This window comes from Xenopus laevis, chromosome 8S (genome assembly GCF_017654675.1).
Source record: "Xenopus laevis strain J_2021 chromosome 8S, Xenopus_laevis_v10.1, whole genome shotgun sequence".
Lineage (NCBI taxonomy): Eukaryota > Metazoa > Chordata > Amphibia > Anura > Pipidae > Xenopus > Xenopus laevis.
The window spans coordinates 89,891,791-89,908,967 of NC_054386.1; the positions used below are offsets into that span (position 1 = coordinate 89,891,791).

General features: G+C 38.6%; 1 protein-coding gene across 2 annotated transcripts in view; it reads left to right on the top strand.

Annotated features, from left to right (window-relative positions):
* The first annotated feature begins 566 nt into the window (after window positions 1-566).
* Window positions 567-17,177, top strand: part of chp1.S (calcineurin-like EF-hand protein 1 S homeolog) — a 40,860-nt gene continuing 24,249 nt past the window's right edge. The window contains exons 1-2 of one of the 2 annotated variants that reach the window (XM_041574165.1): window positions 567-785; window positions 7,244-7,316. In XM_041574165.1, coding sequence (XP_041430099.1) covers window positions 719-785; window positions 7,244-7,316 — 140 coding nt within the window. In that variant the 5' untranslated portion in view covers window positions 567-718. 2 annotated transcript variants of the gene reach the window in all.

The window sequence follows — 17,177 nt, forward strand, 5'->3', positions numbered from 1 at the left end:
CTGGTTTTGGAAATTAGACCTGGCAAACCTGTGTTACAGGAGTGGGGGTAGGGTTGCCACCTGGCTGGTATTTTACAGGCCTGGCTCGTAAAAATGATGGTTGATCCCAATGTTATTAATAGGGAAAAAAATATAACTATATAGGAAGGCCGGTATTTTTTACCAGAAAAGGTGGAAGCCGAAGTGGGGGAATGGACAGGTGAAAGATTCGGGTAAGGTCCGAAGTAGGAACTTTTATAGAGTAATTTTACCTCAAATTTATAAAAAAAAAAAAAAAAGCATTTGGACCAAGTACAGAATGACAGTATATACTGAGCAGAACTGACAAGGTAAAAAAAACTAAGTCATCTAAAATAACAGAGACTATTTCTGCAAATGAGTGACACAGTAAAAAAAAAGGCTGCTCATCAATTTATATGTATTCACTTCTGGGACAAAAAGTTTCCATTAGAATATCCCATTTCCACTGTATTGTGTTTTCTTCAACCAATAAAGTTTGATGAGGCGAATTTAAAAAAAAAACACATAACGGGGGCGTGGCCATGCGTAGATAAGGTTGCGCCTTCTATTGGGAGTGTAAGATAAAATAAAGGCGGAGCAATAGTAAGGAAGCATTTGAACGCGTCACCTCTCCGCCCCTTTTCTTAAAAACAGAAGGGCCGGCGCTGGTTGCCAGTTACAGTCAGGGCTGCACTGAAGGAAAGAAGTGAAAGAAGCTATGGGCTCCAGAGCGTCAACGCTGCTCAGGGATGAGGAGATAGAAGAGATTAAGAAGGAGACGGGCTGTAAGTAGTTCTTTCGCATAATGGCATTTCTCTGAGGACAAACATAACCCTTTGAATGGTCTCTTCCAAGTTGCTAGACTATAAGCTCCCTGTAGGGTTAAACCATTGGGTTGTTGTGGAGTTTGCAGTTCAGCAGTCACTGGAAAGACCCATTGAGATGTCAGGAGGCCTGTAGGCTTGTGCTGCTGCTACTGTCAGTTCTCCTCTGTATAATGTGACTTGTTTCTCTATTGCTCGGTATTCACAGTCATTCATTACAGATTCCTCTCATCTTATCTGCCTGACTCTGGCTTATCATTGTTGTTATTAGTCACCACTATCTGTAAATGACTGGAGAGACGACAGTGCAAAGTGTTTTGTTTTATGGCACCGTTACTATACAGAGATTGAGGGGCCCAGGCTCACAGAACCCCAGAATCTTTAAAGGAGTTGTTCACCTTTTCACTTTTATAATGAATTAGAGATTGATACTCTGAGACATTTTGCAATTATTATTTGTGTTTTTTGAGTTATTTAGCTTTTAATTCACAGTTCTCTAGTTTGCAATCTGGTCGCTAGAGTCCAAATTCCCCTAGCAACCATGTATTGATTTTGAATAAGACACTGGGATAGGAGAGGGACTGAATAGAAAGAGGAGTGATAAAAAGTAGCAATAACAATAAATGTGTAGCCCTACGGAGCATTTTTGTTTTTTTTAGATGGGGTCAGTGACCCCCCATTTGAAAGACTGAGAACCAGAAGAAGAAGGCAAATCATTTAAAAAAAAAGTTGCTTAGAATTAGCCATTCTATAACATGCTTATCGGTAATGTAAATGTAAGCCAACACTAAATCTGGCTCTGTTTAGCAGTAAATATCACTTTTCCAGCACCAACACTATCCTTCACCCCTGAATCCAGGATTCGGCCTTTTTCGGCAGGATTTGGCCGAATCCTTCTGCCTGGCCGAACCGAATCCTAATTTGCGTATGCAAATTAGGTGCGGGGAGGGAAATTGCGTGACTTTTTGTCACAAAACAAGGAATTAAAAATGTTTTCCCCTTCCCACCCCTAATTTGCATATGCAAATTAGGGTTCGTATTCGAATCTTTTGCAAAGGATTCAGGGATTCGGCCAAATCCAAAATAGTGGATTCGGTGCATTCCTACTGTTTATTAAATACGGTAATGGGAAAATGGCAGCCTGCCAGAAAGCATTTCTCTACTAAAGTGCAGGCACAAGTCACATGACTGGGGGCAACTGGGAAATTGACAAAAGGTCTAGCCCCATGTCAGATTTCAAAATTGAATATAAAAAAAAATCTGTTTGCTCTTTTGAGAAATGGATTTCAGTGTAGAATTCTGCTGGAGTAGCACTATTAACTGATGCGTTTCCCAATGACGGGATCCCTTTAAAGGGCACCTGTTGGGTAAAAATGTAATCCCACCGGGATCCCCCTTCTGATCGTCAGCACTTGAACACAGTGTTGGAGTGCGCAGACTGCTTGCTATAGTACAAACTTGCAGTGCTGTGAGAGCAGTTCAGATGTATTTTTGATATTTTGGCAATGGGTCTTTCTACTCAAGATAGATTCACCAAAAGCAATGAGTTCAGGAAGGAAGCGTTTCCTGCACCTAAATCAGGGAGCTCAACATGCAGTTGGACTGAGCAAAAGAGAAAGGTTCACTTCTTTATAACACGTCTGATTAAATACTTTTCCAGTATATGCAGTGGGGACTTGGTAAATGAATTGAAACACAGATGGTTCTGTATTAAGAACTTCATACAAAAAAAAAATTAAAAAAATGCTGTTAAGCATTTAGGGTACGGCTCATGGATGTTGTTTCACCACATGACAACATGAGTAATAATTGATCCCATATGGGAAAGGCATTCCTATACTTATTTTTGAGAATTTTTGGATTCCAGTTAATGGAATCCACGTCAGGAGGAAAAATTGGGCTTAGCCAGTTATCTGCTTCGTTAAAAAAAAATTTATTCCCGTCTTCAGCATTGATGTATGTTTCCATGGGTATGTACCCTATATGATGAAATCACTTTTTTTTTTTTTTTTTTTCCTGTCTGCTCCATTATGTAGTTGTCTAAATGGGCTATATTATTATTATTATTATTATTATTATTATTGTTATTATTTTTAGAGCACCAACATTTGCACAGCGGTGTTAAATAAATGAGTTTATACAAATAAATCACATGAATTTCATTCATAGAAAATAGTTACTTGTATAATGACCAGTGCAAAAGGGGAGGAAGGAGATATGTAAACCGCTCAGACTCACCGCAGGTTTAGTAAATTCACAAGCCAGCAAAATATTGCGTAAGTCCGGGTGCAGGAACTTCGGCGTCCCACACCATATACAAGCAGAAATGGGGGAGGAAGGCCTTATGCAAAAGAGCTTACAATCTAAAAGGAGAAGGTAATGAGACACAAGGTGTGGGAGTGGGCTATATCTACCAAAGCAAGTTGTATCTAATTTGGGTAAATGCAGAGCCAAAAGGGGTCACAAATACTGAATGCTGACTTTATAAAAGGTATTTAAACCCTCATGAGGTATTTTACAAATGACCTGGATGCCATTGAAAGAACATTAAGGGGGTTATTTATTCTGAATGCTAAAAATTCGAAAAATCTGATTTTTTTTTTTTTTTTTTTTTATTTTTTTTTACTATAAAATCTGAATTTTTGGTGGAAAAAAACTAAATTTTTTTTTGAGTTTTATTATACCTCGAGGATAGAATAAGTCAGAAGCTGGAAATCCTCCATCTTAGACCTGCCACGGTTGTATATGTCAATGGGAGAGATCCCTATCCTAATTGGAAGTTAGGTTTAGACCGAAAATCCGATCATTTCAGGCTTTTCATGCAAAAACCCAAACAATTGTACAATTCGGAGGGAAAAAACATACGATACAATTTGTTGTACGATTTTAATGGGGTCTTTTCCCCGAAACGATTAATTTGTACTTTTTAAATAGGACTTTTAAAAAAAAAAAAAAAAAAAAAAAAAAATCAGAAAAATTCAGATTTTGATAAATAACCCCCTTAGTGTGCATTCTCGGAGTACTCTCATCCATGGGAAGATGGTGGTCGGAGTACTGCAGAAAAAGTCATTCCCTCTTAACATTTTACTTAGTTCACATAGTACTTCCCTGCTATAAGTAGCTCTGAACTTTACAAGATGAGGTGGTTACAGAACGTAATGTTCACAGCCGAGAGACTGCATGTCTACAACTCTACCTTTTATATGTCAGACTGAGACATGGAATTCAGAATGTTATACACACAATTCACTGTGCCTTCATTCACTGTTTTGGCAACAATTCCTGGAACAAAATGATTGTTTTAATGGAATGACAATATAATGTAGTGTTGCGCTGCACTAGTAGAACTGGTGTATTTGCTTCCGAAACTCTACTATCATTTTTAATAAGCTGCTGTGTAGCCATGTAGACAGCCATTCAAGCACAGGATACACAGTAGATAACAGATAAGTACTACTATAGTTTATATAAACAAGCTGCTGGGTAGCCATGGGGGCAGCCATTCAAGCACAGGATACACAGTAGATAACAGATAAGTACTACTATAGTTTATATAAACAAGCTGCTGGGTAGCCATGGGGGCAGCCATTCAAGCACAGGATACACAGTAGATAACAGATAAATACTACTATAGTTTATATAGCAGCTTGTTTATATAAACTATAGTAGTATTTATCTATCTACTGTGTATCCTGTGCTTGAATGGCTGCCCCCATGGCTACACAGCAGCTTGTTTATATAAACTATAGTAGTACTTATCTGTTATCTACTGTGTATCCTGTGCTTGAATGGCTGCCCCCATGGCTGCACAGTAGCTTGTTTATAGAAACTATAGTAGAGTTTCTGAAGCAAATACACCAGTTGTATCAGTATATTAGATTTTCATTACTGCACTCTACTACTACACACTTTAATTTTTTTTGGTGTTACTGTTCCTTTAACAGTATCTCTCGCTGCCAGCAACCCACCTGACCTGTCTGAATGTTTAGCCTTTATGGAGACTGGGAACGTAGCCCTTTCTCAAAGGTGAGCTACTGGGGAAAGTTTCCTAGCAATGCTCTTCATTATGTGTAGTTACAGACATAGATCCTAAATCAGCGGTTACGTTTGCACAAAAGTTTACCCTCTGGCCTTGGCCTTTACTTATTTGCTGTGTTAATCTTTGCTTTAAGATTGTTCCTTGATTGGCACTCTTTCTCAATACTGGCTTCTCCTATTACTTTTGTTCCTGGCAGCATTAAAGCAAACCATTATTAGATGGTATATTGTATTCAGTATTGATTTTTTTTTTCTCCTTTTAAAGAAGAACTAAAGTCTAACTAAAGAAGTTGCTAGAAATATTGTACATTATGTGTTGTGCTTCTGTACCAGCCCAAGGCAACCACAGCCCTTTAGCAGAAAAGATTGGTGTCTCCAAAGATGCCCCAGTAGCTCCCCATCTTCTTTTCTGCTGATTCACTGCACATGCTCTGTGCTGCTGTCACTTATTGAGCTTAGGGACCCACTCACAATATACAGTACACATAGAATAGAAATGTCACAATATAAGGCTGATTAGTAATTAATACAGATAATTACTACATGGCAGCACAGAAACCAGTGCAATTAGCATCGGAATTTAATAATCAGCCCTGTAGCATCAGCTTATATTACAGGGGAAGCTCATTTTCTGCTGGATAATTAGTGACGAGCCCTAAGCTTAGCTTCTCAACAGCCAATCAGAGCCCACTGAGCATGTGAGTGTCACAGACACTTTCCAAGATGGTGACCCCCTGTGACAAGTTTGAAGTCCTGGATCATTGCTGCTATTGACAAGCTGAAACTTTAGCCTCGTGCAATAAGTTCAGTATATAAAATATGGCATTGTTAGCCACATTCATTTTTTAGGGTTTAGTTCTCCTTTAAAGAGGAATAACTTTATTTGCATTGTTTGCAATATTTTATCAATTCTGTGTTTTGAATGTTTGCCCTTATGCATTACCCTATATTTTATTTAATGTACCGGTAATGTCTTTATTTTATGTATCGGTTTGCCTTCTACTATACATGCAATCATTTAGCCACACATGGGCCGAAATTGTCTGCTGATTGCTATCCCTAACCTATTCTGCTCATTATCAGAGGTTGTTCTTGGTGGACTGGTAATTAGTTGCTTCTCCTGTGCTTGGCAGGACCAGGAGGCGCTTAAAGGGATTATTCACTCTTAAATTAACTTCTGAGACAATTTGCAATTGGTTTTCATTTTTTATTTGTGTTTTTTGAGTTATTTAGCTTTTTATTCAGCAGCTTTCCAGTTTATAATTTCAGCAGTCTGGTCACTAGAGTCCAAATTACCCTAGCAACCATGCACAGATATGAATAAGAGACTGTAATATGAATAGGAGAGGCCTAAATAGAAAGATGAGTAATAGAAAGTAGCAATTTCAATACATTTGTAGCCTTACAGAGCATTTGTTTTTTAAATGGGGTCAATGAACCCCATTTGAAATCTGGAAAGAGGCAAAAGAGCAAGGCCAATAATTGAAACGATAAAATATAACTAGTGAAGACCAATTGCCAAGTTGTTAGGCATTGGGCAATTCATAACTTACTTAGGGGCAGATTTATCAAAGGTCGAATTTCGAATAAAAAAAAAAAAACTTTGAAAACCGAATAAAAAAAAAAAAAAAAGACCAATTGAAATGTATTTTAAAAAAAAATCTACTTTTTTTTTTCCGGATGAATAGGCCGCTTTTGTTCTAATTCAAATTGTACGAATCGAAGTAACATCGTATTAGTTTTTTTCTAAAAGTCCATTAATTGACTCCAAATAGATTTTAGGAGGTCCCCAAATTTAAAATTGATAAATTTCATGATAAATTTCAATATTCGAATTTTCAAATTTGAATCGGACTAGGACTATTCCCTAGTCGAAGTACACACAAAAAATAGCTTGAATTTTTATTTTTTTTAAATTTGAATTTTCACTTCGACCCTTGATAAATCTGCCCCTTAAGGTTACCTCAAAGGTGAACTACCCCTTTAAGCCCAAAACTTGTTTAATTTTCTTGTTTTGTGCCAGAAAAAACAAAAACCCAACCTATTTCCTAATTAAAACAAGAGGGAAAAAAGTAGGATCAGCACAAGCCTTATTTATAGGGACGTTCATGTATGTGTTAGGGGTGAACCCTTGTTTGCTTTCCTAGATCTTATTGAACTCACCAAAAAAGCATTGATCTCAAGGAAGCAACTTGATGAGTTGCTGTGAGTTTCTACTGTTGTGTAAAATGTTCACCCGCTTTGTAAAATCTTATCAAAATGATATTTTATTCTTTTAAATCTAAGTAAACGTATAAATGTATTTTATCATTGGACCATCATATCCGTGTTTCATAGTCTGGCCACGTTTTTATACATATTTTGTTTTCTATTCTCTCCAGTTTCTCACAGCCAGATAACTCGACTGTACAGTCGCTTCACAAGTCTGGATAAAGGAGAGAACGGGACTCTGAGGTGAGTAACAGAGGAAGGGCATTGTTCAGTGTCGGACTGGCCCGGCGGGACACCGGGAAAAAACCCGGTGGGCCCCGACCCTCGTGGGCCCCTGCCGGGCCAGGCCCCCCCCCCGATGCTTGTTTTTTGAAAAAAAAAAAAAAAAGTATCTTCGTGGATGCGCAGTGTGCGCATACGTGCAGACGCAGCGCCATGCGTGCAGACGCAGCACACATGCGTGCAGACGGAGCGCGGTGCGCACACAGAGGGGGCCATCGCGTGCACATGCACACTGAAGGACGACGCGTTGCAGCAGGGGGACGGGGGTCTGTAGGGGGGCCCTGGACTGGATTCCCGGTGGGCCCTGGGCCCCCCAGTCCGACCCTGGCATTGTTTCATTGTTTGGTCTGTAAATACACACACCTTTTAGATCATGCACATCATTTGATTTAAACTTTATACATAGTAAGTAAGGTTGAAAAAAGAAACGCATCCGTCTAGTTCAACCTTTTAAGTCCATATATACCTGAACAACCCTATTGGAGTTATTCCATGTTTATATTATATTTAGCAACCTTGTTGCGCTTTGAAGGGGGCTGTACTCACACAGACATTTGTGAGTGGCAAACGCAGGTTGGGAAGCAGCATGTTGCATTTCACCTGCGTTTGGTGCTTATTTGCGTCTGTGTGAGTACAGCCCCCTTCAAAATAATTGACTGCGTCTACTCCTGCAGCTGAACGGAAGAAAGCCCAACGCAGGGGAGCGCAGGCAAAAACAAGCCCTTAAGGTATTCAGGTGATCCAAATTACAGAAGGTTTTATTATCCAGAAAACCCTAGGTCCTGTCAGGGGGCCTATGGGCTCCCAGCGGGAGTAGTCTGGACCAAGGAGGAAGCTTGGGGGTTAAAGTCCAAGTTCGTGGTACAAATCGGATCAGTCGTAATTGTAACCGAAGTCCACACCACAGTCCAAGAGGCAGGCAGAATAATATCAAAGCGAGGTTCAGGCAGGATCAAAAGTCCAGGAATCAAAGTTACACGAATAATAAAGCATCCAGGAATGCGCCAAACAATTCCTATACACGGGCACTGAACCGGCATCCTCTTATTTTGAATTTGGCGCCAAGGCGCAGCGTTGTGACGTCACACGTTGATGCACCCGAACCCATGCGGTTGCCATGGGCGCCGCCATTGTTGAGAGGTCCCAAGCATTCAGAATAATAGATCCAATAGCTTTAGTTTCTTAAAGTGGACCCGTCACCCAGACATAAATTGTATAATAAAGTCCTTCTAAATTAAATATGAATTCAATTTTTTTATTAAAGCATCATAGCTGTTGTAATCATTTAAAATATCAGCTTCATCAAGTTTGCCTACCCCCTCTATGCTAGGCATAAGTGGGCAGCAATTACTTTCACTTCCATCAGACTTCCTAGATGTCACTGCTCTCCCTACATTCCCCAGCTCGCTTAACGATTTAATTGTGTAGCCAGGACATGGGAGGGATATGGGTCGCTGTCCCTGGTGCACAAACCAAGATTCTGAGATGAACAAGACTTGTCTTAAAACGTGTCCACAAAATGGCTCCTTCCTGTTGCTATAATATGAGTTCCTAGACTGATGGAAACCAAGATTCAAATAATTATAATACAGTGTTAATTAAAGTCAGTTGATGCTTGACTAGCACTGATGAATCTGTCTCTTGAAACAATGTCACTGAATTCAACCTTCTGTTTATCTTTGGAGGTCTAGCGACTAGCTGGGTCTGCTACGTTGTTTTAAAAATAAAAACTACAAGAATAGAAAACAGAAATGGATTTAAATGCTACTTTTAATAAAAATTGCTTAGAACTACAATGTTTCATAGGCATAGGTTTTATATTCCTTTATTAGATCAAGACAAGGGCATTTAAAGGGGAACTCTGGCTCCCAAACCAAAATGTGATAAAGAGGCCCACATAACCCAGAAACCCCTAATATATACCCATCACAGTTACCTGTTTCTTCAAAAAGTATGAATAAATGCCATTTCCTATGCTGAAATTCAGCTGTTTAACAGTTCTTCTCTTTCTGCATCATTTGAAATCCAGGAAGGAAGGACAAAACACTTCTTCACAGCTTACAGACAGCATGCCAGAACTACATAACCCACAATGCATTGCACTGTGATGTTCCGTATTGAAATCACGTGTGCAGGGGTTTGGAGGATGCAGGCTAAGGACAGATGGCTGCTGATAAAAAGTAATAGTAGTCAGCCAGCTCAGCAAAGTAGTCAGACAGATCAACAGGAGAACAGGGGGCTAGGCTTAGGGATCTGTCCCAAACCATTAAAAAGCATGAAAAGTCTACATATTTTTTTTAATTGATTTATATTGCAAAATTGCTTGGAAATGTTTACTTTTCAAAAAGCTTAAGTTTGTGTGGAGTTCCCCTTAAAGTGTCCACTCTCTATGAAGGTGAAACAATAATATCACTATAACAAACAATGTTGGAAACCATTTGTGGTGATAGGTTCTCTTTAACGATTCTGTTGAGTTTATCTATTGACAGAGTGGCGACTATGGAGTTAATAACCAGTACCTTTGCTTGCCTGGGCTAGGGACAGTAACACGTGTAGAGCTGCTTCAGTCCGGTTCCATTCCTGTCTGAGCCTTGTTAGGAGTTGAAAATTAAACCTTTAAAACTTGCACATAAAATTTTAATGAACACGGGTAAAATTAACCAACGCATTTCATGCCTTTGTTTTTGGTTTGGGTGGTTCTATCTACAGTATATTGTTTCAAGGCAATGGAGGCATCTGCATAGTTTGTCCTAACACATTTTATCCCTGCACATCCATCGTCATTCAACTTAGAATCAATGGTGAAGGCATGTGGAAATTAAGAAATGGTTTCCTAATACAGGTATGGGACCTGTTATCCAGAATGCTCTGGGGCTTTCTGGATAATGGGTCTATCTGTAATTTGGATTAAGTCTACTAGAAAATCTTGTAAATATTAAATATACCTGCTCCCGAAAAGGACTAATTATATCTTAGTTGGGATCAAATACAAGTTACTGTTTTATTATTACAGAAATAATTTTTAAATATTTGGATAAAATGGAGTCTATGAGAGATGGCCTTTCCATATTTTGGAGCTCTCTGGATAGTGTTTCCAGATAACGGATCCCATACCTGTACAAATTCATATCACCACTGATCAGGACCTCTTTATTGTTTGGAGCAATTTTGTGGCAGAAGCCTTATACTGAAATATGTGTATTGTACAGGTATGGGACCTGTTATCCAGAATTCTCGGGACATGGGGTTTTCCGGATAATGGATCTTTCCGTAATTTGGATCTTCATACCTTAAGTCTACTAAAAATTAATGTGAACATTAAATAAACCCAATAGGCTGGTTTTGCCTCCAATGAGAATTAATTATATCTTAGTTTGGACAAGTACAAGCTACTGTTTTATTATTACAGAGAAAAGGGAAATCATTTTTTAAAAAATTTGGATTATTTGATTACAATGGAGTCTATGGGAGCTTTCTGAATAATGGGTTTCCGGATAACCAATTCCCATACCTGTATAGGATATTAGGTCTGTCTGCTATAAAGAGATGTCTTCTAAACGTGATCGCTTCTTAACAGAAATCTATAATCTAATGGTGGACTCCCTGCTCTAGTGGACAACTTTTCAGTTGGTCTTTATTTATATTTTATTTATTTTTCTATATATTTTTTTTTTTTATACTGTTTTCTCCTTCCCCCCCCCCCCCCAAGTCTTTCCAGCTTTCAAATGAGGGTCATCTTAAACACAAATGCTCAGTAAGGCTACAAATGTATTGTTACTGCTCTTTCCATTCAGGCCTCTCCTATTCATATTCCAGTTTCTTATTCACATCAATGGATGGTTGCTAGAGTAATTAGGACCCTAGCAACCATTACGGCTGAAACTGCAAACTGGACAGCTGCTAAATAACTAAAAAAATAAATAAATAAATAATAAAACATGAAAACCAGTTAGAAATGGTCTCAGAATATCACTCTCTCTACATCATACTAAAAGGTAATTTAAAGATAGACTATGGCATTTAAGAGGTGGATTTTTTAACTCAACACCCTTTACATTAGCCAGACTTGTTTGCATGCAGTGCAGTTTGCTGGCAATCTGAGTTAACAAAGCACTATTTTAATAAGCATTCCATTTAACACACCTCTGTGCCAAACACTTGTGTGTACTTGCCCTTAATTCGAAGGAAGCCTCCCATTCAGCTTGTTATAGCGAAAATGTACTGACTGGTGCAACAACTAAACCTCAACAATTACATACATAGTTGGTTACATAGTTAAATTGGGTTGAAAAAAGACAAAGTCCATCAAGTTCAACCCCTCCAAATGAAAACCCAGCATCCATACACACACCCCTCCCTACTTTTAATTAAATTCTATATACCCATCTTTACTAAATATAGAGTTTAGTATCACAATAGCCTTTGATATTATGTCTGTCCAAAAAATCATCCAATCAAAAATCAAACAATGCATTTGATTTGTCCACTGTGATTCTGGCAGTTTCACACCATGTGTGTCTGACTTGTCCAGTGTTCATTTTCACCAAATCCCACTCTGCAAGGTGTGTTACCTGTCAGAACCTCTTAAATGCCATAGTCCCATAGTCTATCTTTAAATTACCTTTAAGTATGATGTAGAGAGAGTGATATTCTGAGACCATTTCTAACTGGTTTTCATGTTTTATTATTTATTTATTTATTTTTTTAGTTATTTAGCAGCTGTCCAGTTTGCAGTTTCAGCCGTAATGGTTGCTAGGGTCCTAATTACTCTAGCAACCATCCATTGATGTGAATAAGAAACTGGAGTTATAAAAAGTAGCAGTAAAAATACATTTGTAGCCTTACAGAGCATTTGTGTTTTAGATGACCCTCATTTGAAAGCTGGAAAGACTTGGGAAAATATATATGGAAAATAAAATATAAATAAAGACCAACTGAAAAGTTGTCCATTAGATTATAGATTTCTGTTAAGAAGCAATCACGTTTAGAAGACATCTCTTTATAGCAGACAGACCTAAATATCCTATACAGGTATGGGAATCCGTTATCAGGAAACCCATTATTCAGAAAGCTCCCATAGACTCCATTATAATCAAATAATCCAAATTTTTTTAAAAAATGATTTCCTTTTTCTCTGTAATAATAAAACAGTAGCTTGTACTTGATCCCATCTAAGAGATAATTAATCCTTATTGGAAGCAAAACCAGCCTATTGGGTTTATGTAATGTTTAAATGAATTTCTAGTAGACTTTAGGCATTAAGACCCAAATTACGGAAAGAGCCGTTATCCGGAAAACCCCAGGTCCCGAGCATTCTGGATAACAGGTCCCATACCTGTACTGAGAGTAAGCAAAGGGTTCACTTACCTTAGACAGGGAGACATAAATTGCATTATTTGACTGTAGTCAAAGGAAACGTGTTGAAATCTAGGAACCTGCTAATGGGTGCTTTGCACTCTTTAATTTCCATCTTTGTTTGTTCAGATAGGCTTTTGATCACAGAGGCCTGCACTGGTAAAACTGGTGTGTTTGCTTCAGAATCACTACTATAGTTTATATAAACAAGCTGCTGTGTAGCCATGGGGGCAGCCAGGTTACACAACAGATAAGCTCGGTAGAACGTAATGGTGTTATCTGTTATCCACCATTTAGCCTTTTTTCAATTTCTGCCATTGCTACACAGCAGCTTGTTTATATGAACTATAGTAGTGTTTCTGAAGCAAACACACCAGTTTTACCTGTGCATATTTTCATTACTTTAAAATACTTTCATTTTTAGGTGCTACTGTTCCTTTAATATGTAGATCAGCTAGCATTTTATTGGTCTAAAGGGGCTCCAAACAAAGATGCGTCTTACCCCAGGCTGTAGGCTTATTCAGTACGGAGGCAATGGTGGCAATTTCAGTACTAAGGTAGAAATCAGGTCATTAAGAGCAGGGCAACATTAATAACTCCCACAGGCTATTGAGCTACTACTGCCATCAACTTTTTTTTTTTTCTGGCCTTAAAGGGGTGGTTCATCTTTAAAAGGGTAGTTCACCTCTGAATTTACTTTTTGTATGACGTAGAGAGTGATATTCTGCAACAATTTGCAATTGGTTTTCATTATTTATTATTTGTGGGTTTTGAGTTATTTAGCTTTTTAGCTCTCCAATTTGCAATTTCAGGTTGGTAGGGTCCAAATTACCATAGCAACCATGCACTGATTTGAGTAAAAAAAAAAAAAAAGTAGCCGTAACTATACATTTGTAGCCTTACAGAGCATTTGTATTTTAAATGGGGCCAGGAACCCAAGTTTAAAAGCTGAAAAGAGTCAGAAGAGGAAGGCAAATAATTAAGACCAAATAAATTACTTTAAATGGTCTTCATTATTTGTTATAGTTTGTGAATTATTTGCCACCTTCTAACTCTTTCCAGCTTTTAAAAGGGGGGTCACTGACCCCATCTAAAAAACAAATACACTGCAAGGCTACACATTTATTGCTATTGCTACTTTTTATAACGCCTCTCTCTATTCAGTCCTCTCCTATGCATATTCCAGTCTCTTATTCAGATCTATGCATGGTTGCTAGGGTAATTTGAACCCTAGCAACCATAATGCCGACATTGCAAATTAGAGAGCTGCTGAATAAAAAGCTAAATAATATAAAAAAAAACAAATAATAAAAAATGAAAACCAATTGCAAAGTGTCTCAGAATATCACTCTCTACATCATACTAAAAGTTATCTCAAAGGTGAACAACCCCTTCAAAGTGAAAAGCAAGTCGCTCTCGGGGCATTCTGCGTTTTCCATATCAGCAAAGCACATCACACATAGGGGCAAATTCACTAAGATGCGAAGTTGCGCCAGGCGCAACGTCGCCGCACTTCGCCAGGCGTAGTTTCGCCAGCGCTCCGCAAATTCACTAAAATCCGAAGTTGCGCTCAGGGGTAGCGTAAGGTTGCGAAGTTACGCTAGCGAAGGCTAATTTGCATACGGCTTCAAATTTCAATGGAGGAATACGTATCAGCACTACAAATGCCTAGAAAACCTTCAAATCATCAAATAAAAATTTTATTTTGCCCTACACATGTGCCCACTGTCTAGGTAAGTTGCCATGAGTCAGGAAATGTAGGGGGGAAGGAGGGGAGCCCCAAAAAAATTTTCGATCTTTTTCAGCCTATCACCCATAATGTAGAAAACACGCCAGCGTTTTTTGGGACTTAGAAAAAATTTTGACTTTTTTTGAAACCATCCCTATCTACTCTATTGCGCTTCGCCAGGTCTGAGGTGGCGAAGGAAGTCTAGCGTAAAAGGTAGCGTTCAGTACACTGCGCAAGTTAGTGAATTTGCGTAGTTAAGTCGCTAGCGAAAATTCGCCAGGCGTAAGGGTGCGAAGTAACACTAGCAAAACTACGCCAGCGTTCTTTAGTGAATTTGCGCAGTAACGAAAATGCCAAACGCTAGCGAATTAACGCTAGCGTTCGGCGCTTAGTGAATTTGCCCCATAGTCTCAATTTGTTTCTTTTTTGTGTCTGTGTAAGCGACAAACATTGAATGGCTGTGGACAGGCAAAAGGCATTTGGATCACCATAATTCTATAGGAAGGTAGAGTTCCCTAGGGATATCTGTTATACATTTCCTTTTGTTGTTTCAGCCCAAGCCTTAGGCAGAACGTCCAGTGCTGGAACAGGACATTTTATGTTAATTATTAGCTAAAATATTTGCTACTAATTAGGCCACATTCAACTACTATTTAATTGGTGCCTCTCCCATAATGTCTTTTAAAATGCTATTAAGTATGAGAACATGTCGTTGCTGATGTGTGTCAAACATGTAGTTCGGTGCGTCATGCTAAATTTATTTAAAAGGTTAATGACCTCCTTATATTGACTTGTATGCATTTAATGAGGCGGTCATTAACATCAAATAAAAAAGGCTGTTAAAGATTAAAATGCCTATTTTAATGTTTTGTCCCTGTACCAGCTAATAGCTCACAGGCCAGTATGCTTAAATGAAACTATACATACTAGATATAATGTAGGTCTCTATAAAAAGATATTGCATGAAACAGCTCATATGTAAAACTCTGCTTCATGTAAATAAACCATTTTCATAATAATGTACTTTTTTAGTAGTATGTGCCATTGGGTAATCCTAAATAGAATATTGCCATTTTAAAAAATAAGGGCCGCCCCTGGGATTGTACGATTCACGGTGCACACAAACACACCAAATAAGCCATACATGTTAGCTTACATGAGCCAATTAACAGACAGAGTTCAGTCTTTTGCTTCCTGTTACAGTTAGAGCTGCAGTATTTCTGGTCAGGTGATCTCTGAGGCAGCACAAGACATCACAAAATGGTGGTTCAAGACGAGATGTAAAAGAGCAGTTTTTACTTAAATATATATTCCAGTTTGGTAAGATTCTTTCATATGCCACTTAATTTGATATAAACTATCTGTTGCTCAAGTATTCATTTTGGTGGTATAATTTTCCTCTAAACTGGGCCCCGAGAACCTTGCCTCAGGCGGCAGCGAGCAGCCATTTACAATAGGCAAAAAAAACCTCTTGAAATTGAGCTTCGCTAGTGCATAGTGCTATTGAGCTCATTGCACTAGCGATGCTGCCCCCCCACCCTTTGATGCTGATTTTTAAGCGGGGGGTGGCATCTACAATCGCCTCCTGGTAATTCCCCATCTCTTGTAGACTGTAAACTAGTGAGCAGGGCCCTCTGATCCTGTAATTTAATTTCAGGCAGGTGTTTGCTGTAAATAAATGGAACGTACTGTGTAGTGCTGGCGCTATATACATAAACGATGATGCCGATTACCTGCACTTGCATTTCATTATTCACTCAGAATCATTACTGTCCATGATTCTGAGCAACAAGATGGCTTGCTGGCAATTCCTATTAAAGGGATACTTTCATGGGAAAACATGTTTTTTTTCAAAATGCATCCTTTAATAGTGCTGCTCCAGCAGACTTTTGCACTGAAATCCTTTTTTAAAAAGAGCAAACTAATTTTTTTACATTTAATTTTAAAATATGACATGGGGCTAGACATATTGTCCGTTTTCCAGGTGCTCTCAGTAATGTGACTTGTGCTCTGATAAACTTCAGTCAATTTTTACTGCTGTACTGCAAGTTGGAGTGATATCACCCCCCTACCCCCCCCCCCCACCAGCAGCCTAACAGAACAATGGGAAGGTAACCAGATAACGGCTCCCTAACACAAGATAACAGCTGCCTGGTAGATCTAAGAACGGCACCCACATCAGTAAAATCCAGGTCCCAATGCAACACATTCAGTTACATTGAGTAGGAGAAACAACTGCCTGCCAGAAGCAGTTCCATCCTAAAGTGCTGGCTCTTTCTGAAAGCACATGGCCAGGCAAAATGACCTGAGATGGCATCTACACACCAATATTATATATATATAAAAATACACTTGTTGGTTCAGGAATTCAATTTTATGTTGTAGAGTGAATTATTTCAATGTAAATAGTGTAATTTAGGAATAAAATCAGAAAGAACCTGCTTCAAAGTGAATGTGGGACCATTTTAAGTGTTCTGTCCCCCCCAGCCACAGAGCTGTGAATTTCTGCAGGAATAAAAGGCTTGGAATTGCATCATTTGCCATCGACCTAAGGTTTGACAAGTGGCACTTAAAAAGTGATTTGTGCATCATACTGTTCTGTTCCTGACTGCTCCTTTATAACACATCACTTGGTTTATCTAACTGGCCTTTTTAATGAGCCATTTTTCTGTTTCCTGTTTAGTTAATGTGACCCAGAGCTGCACTTTGTACCAGTCAAATATGGATGACTCCAGTAA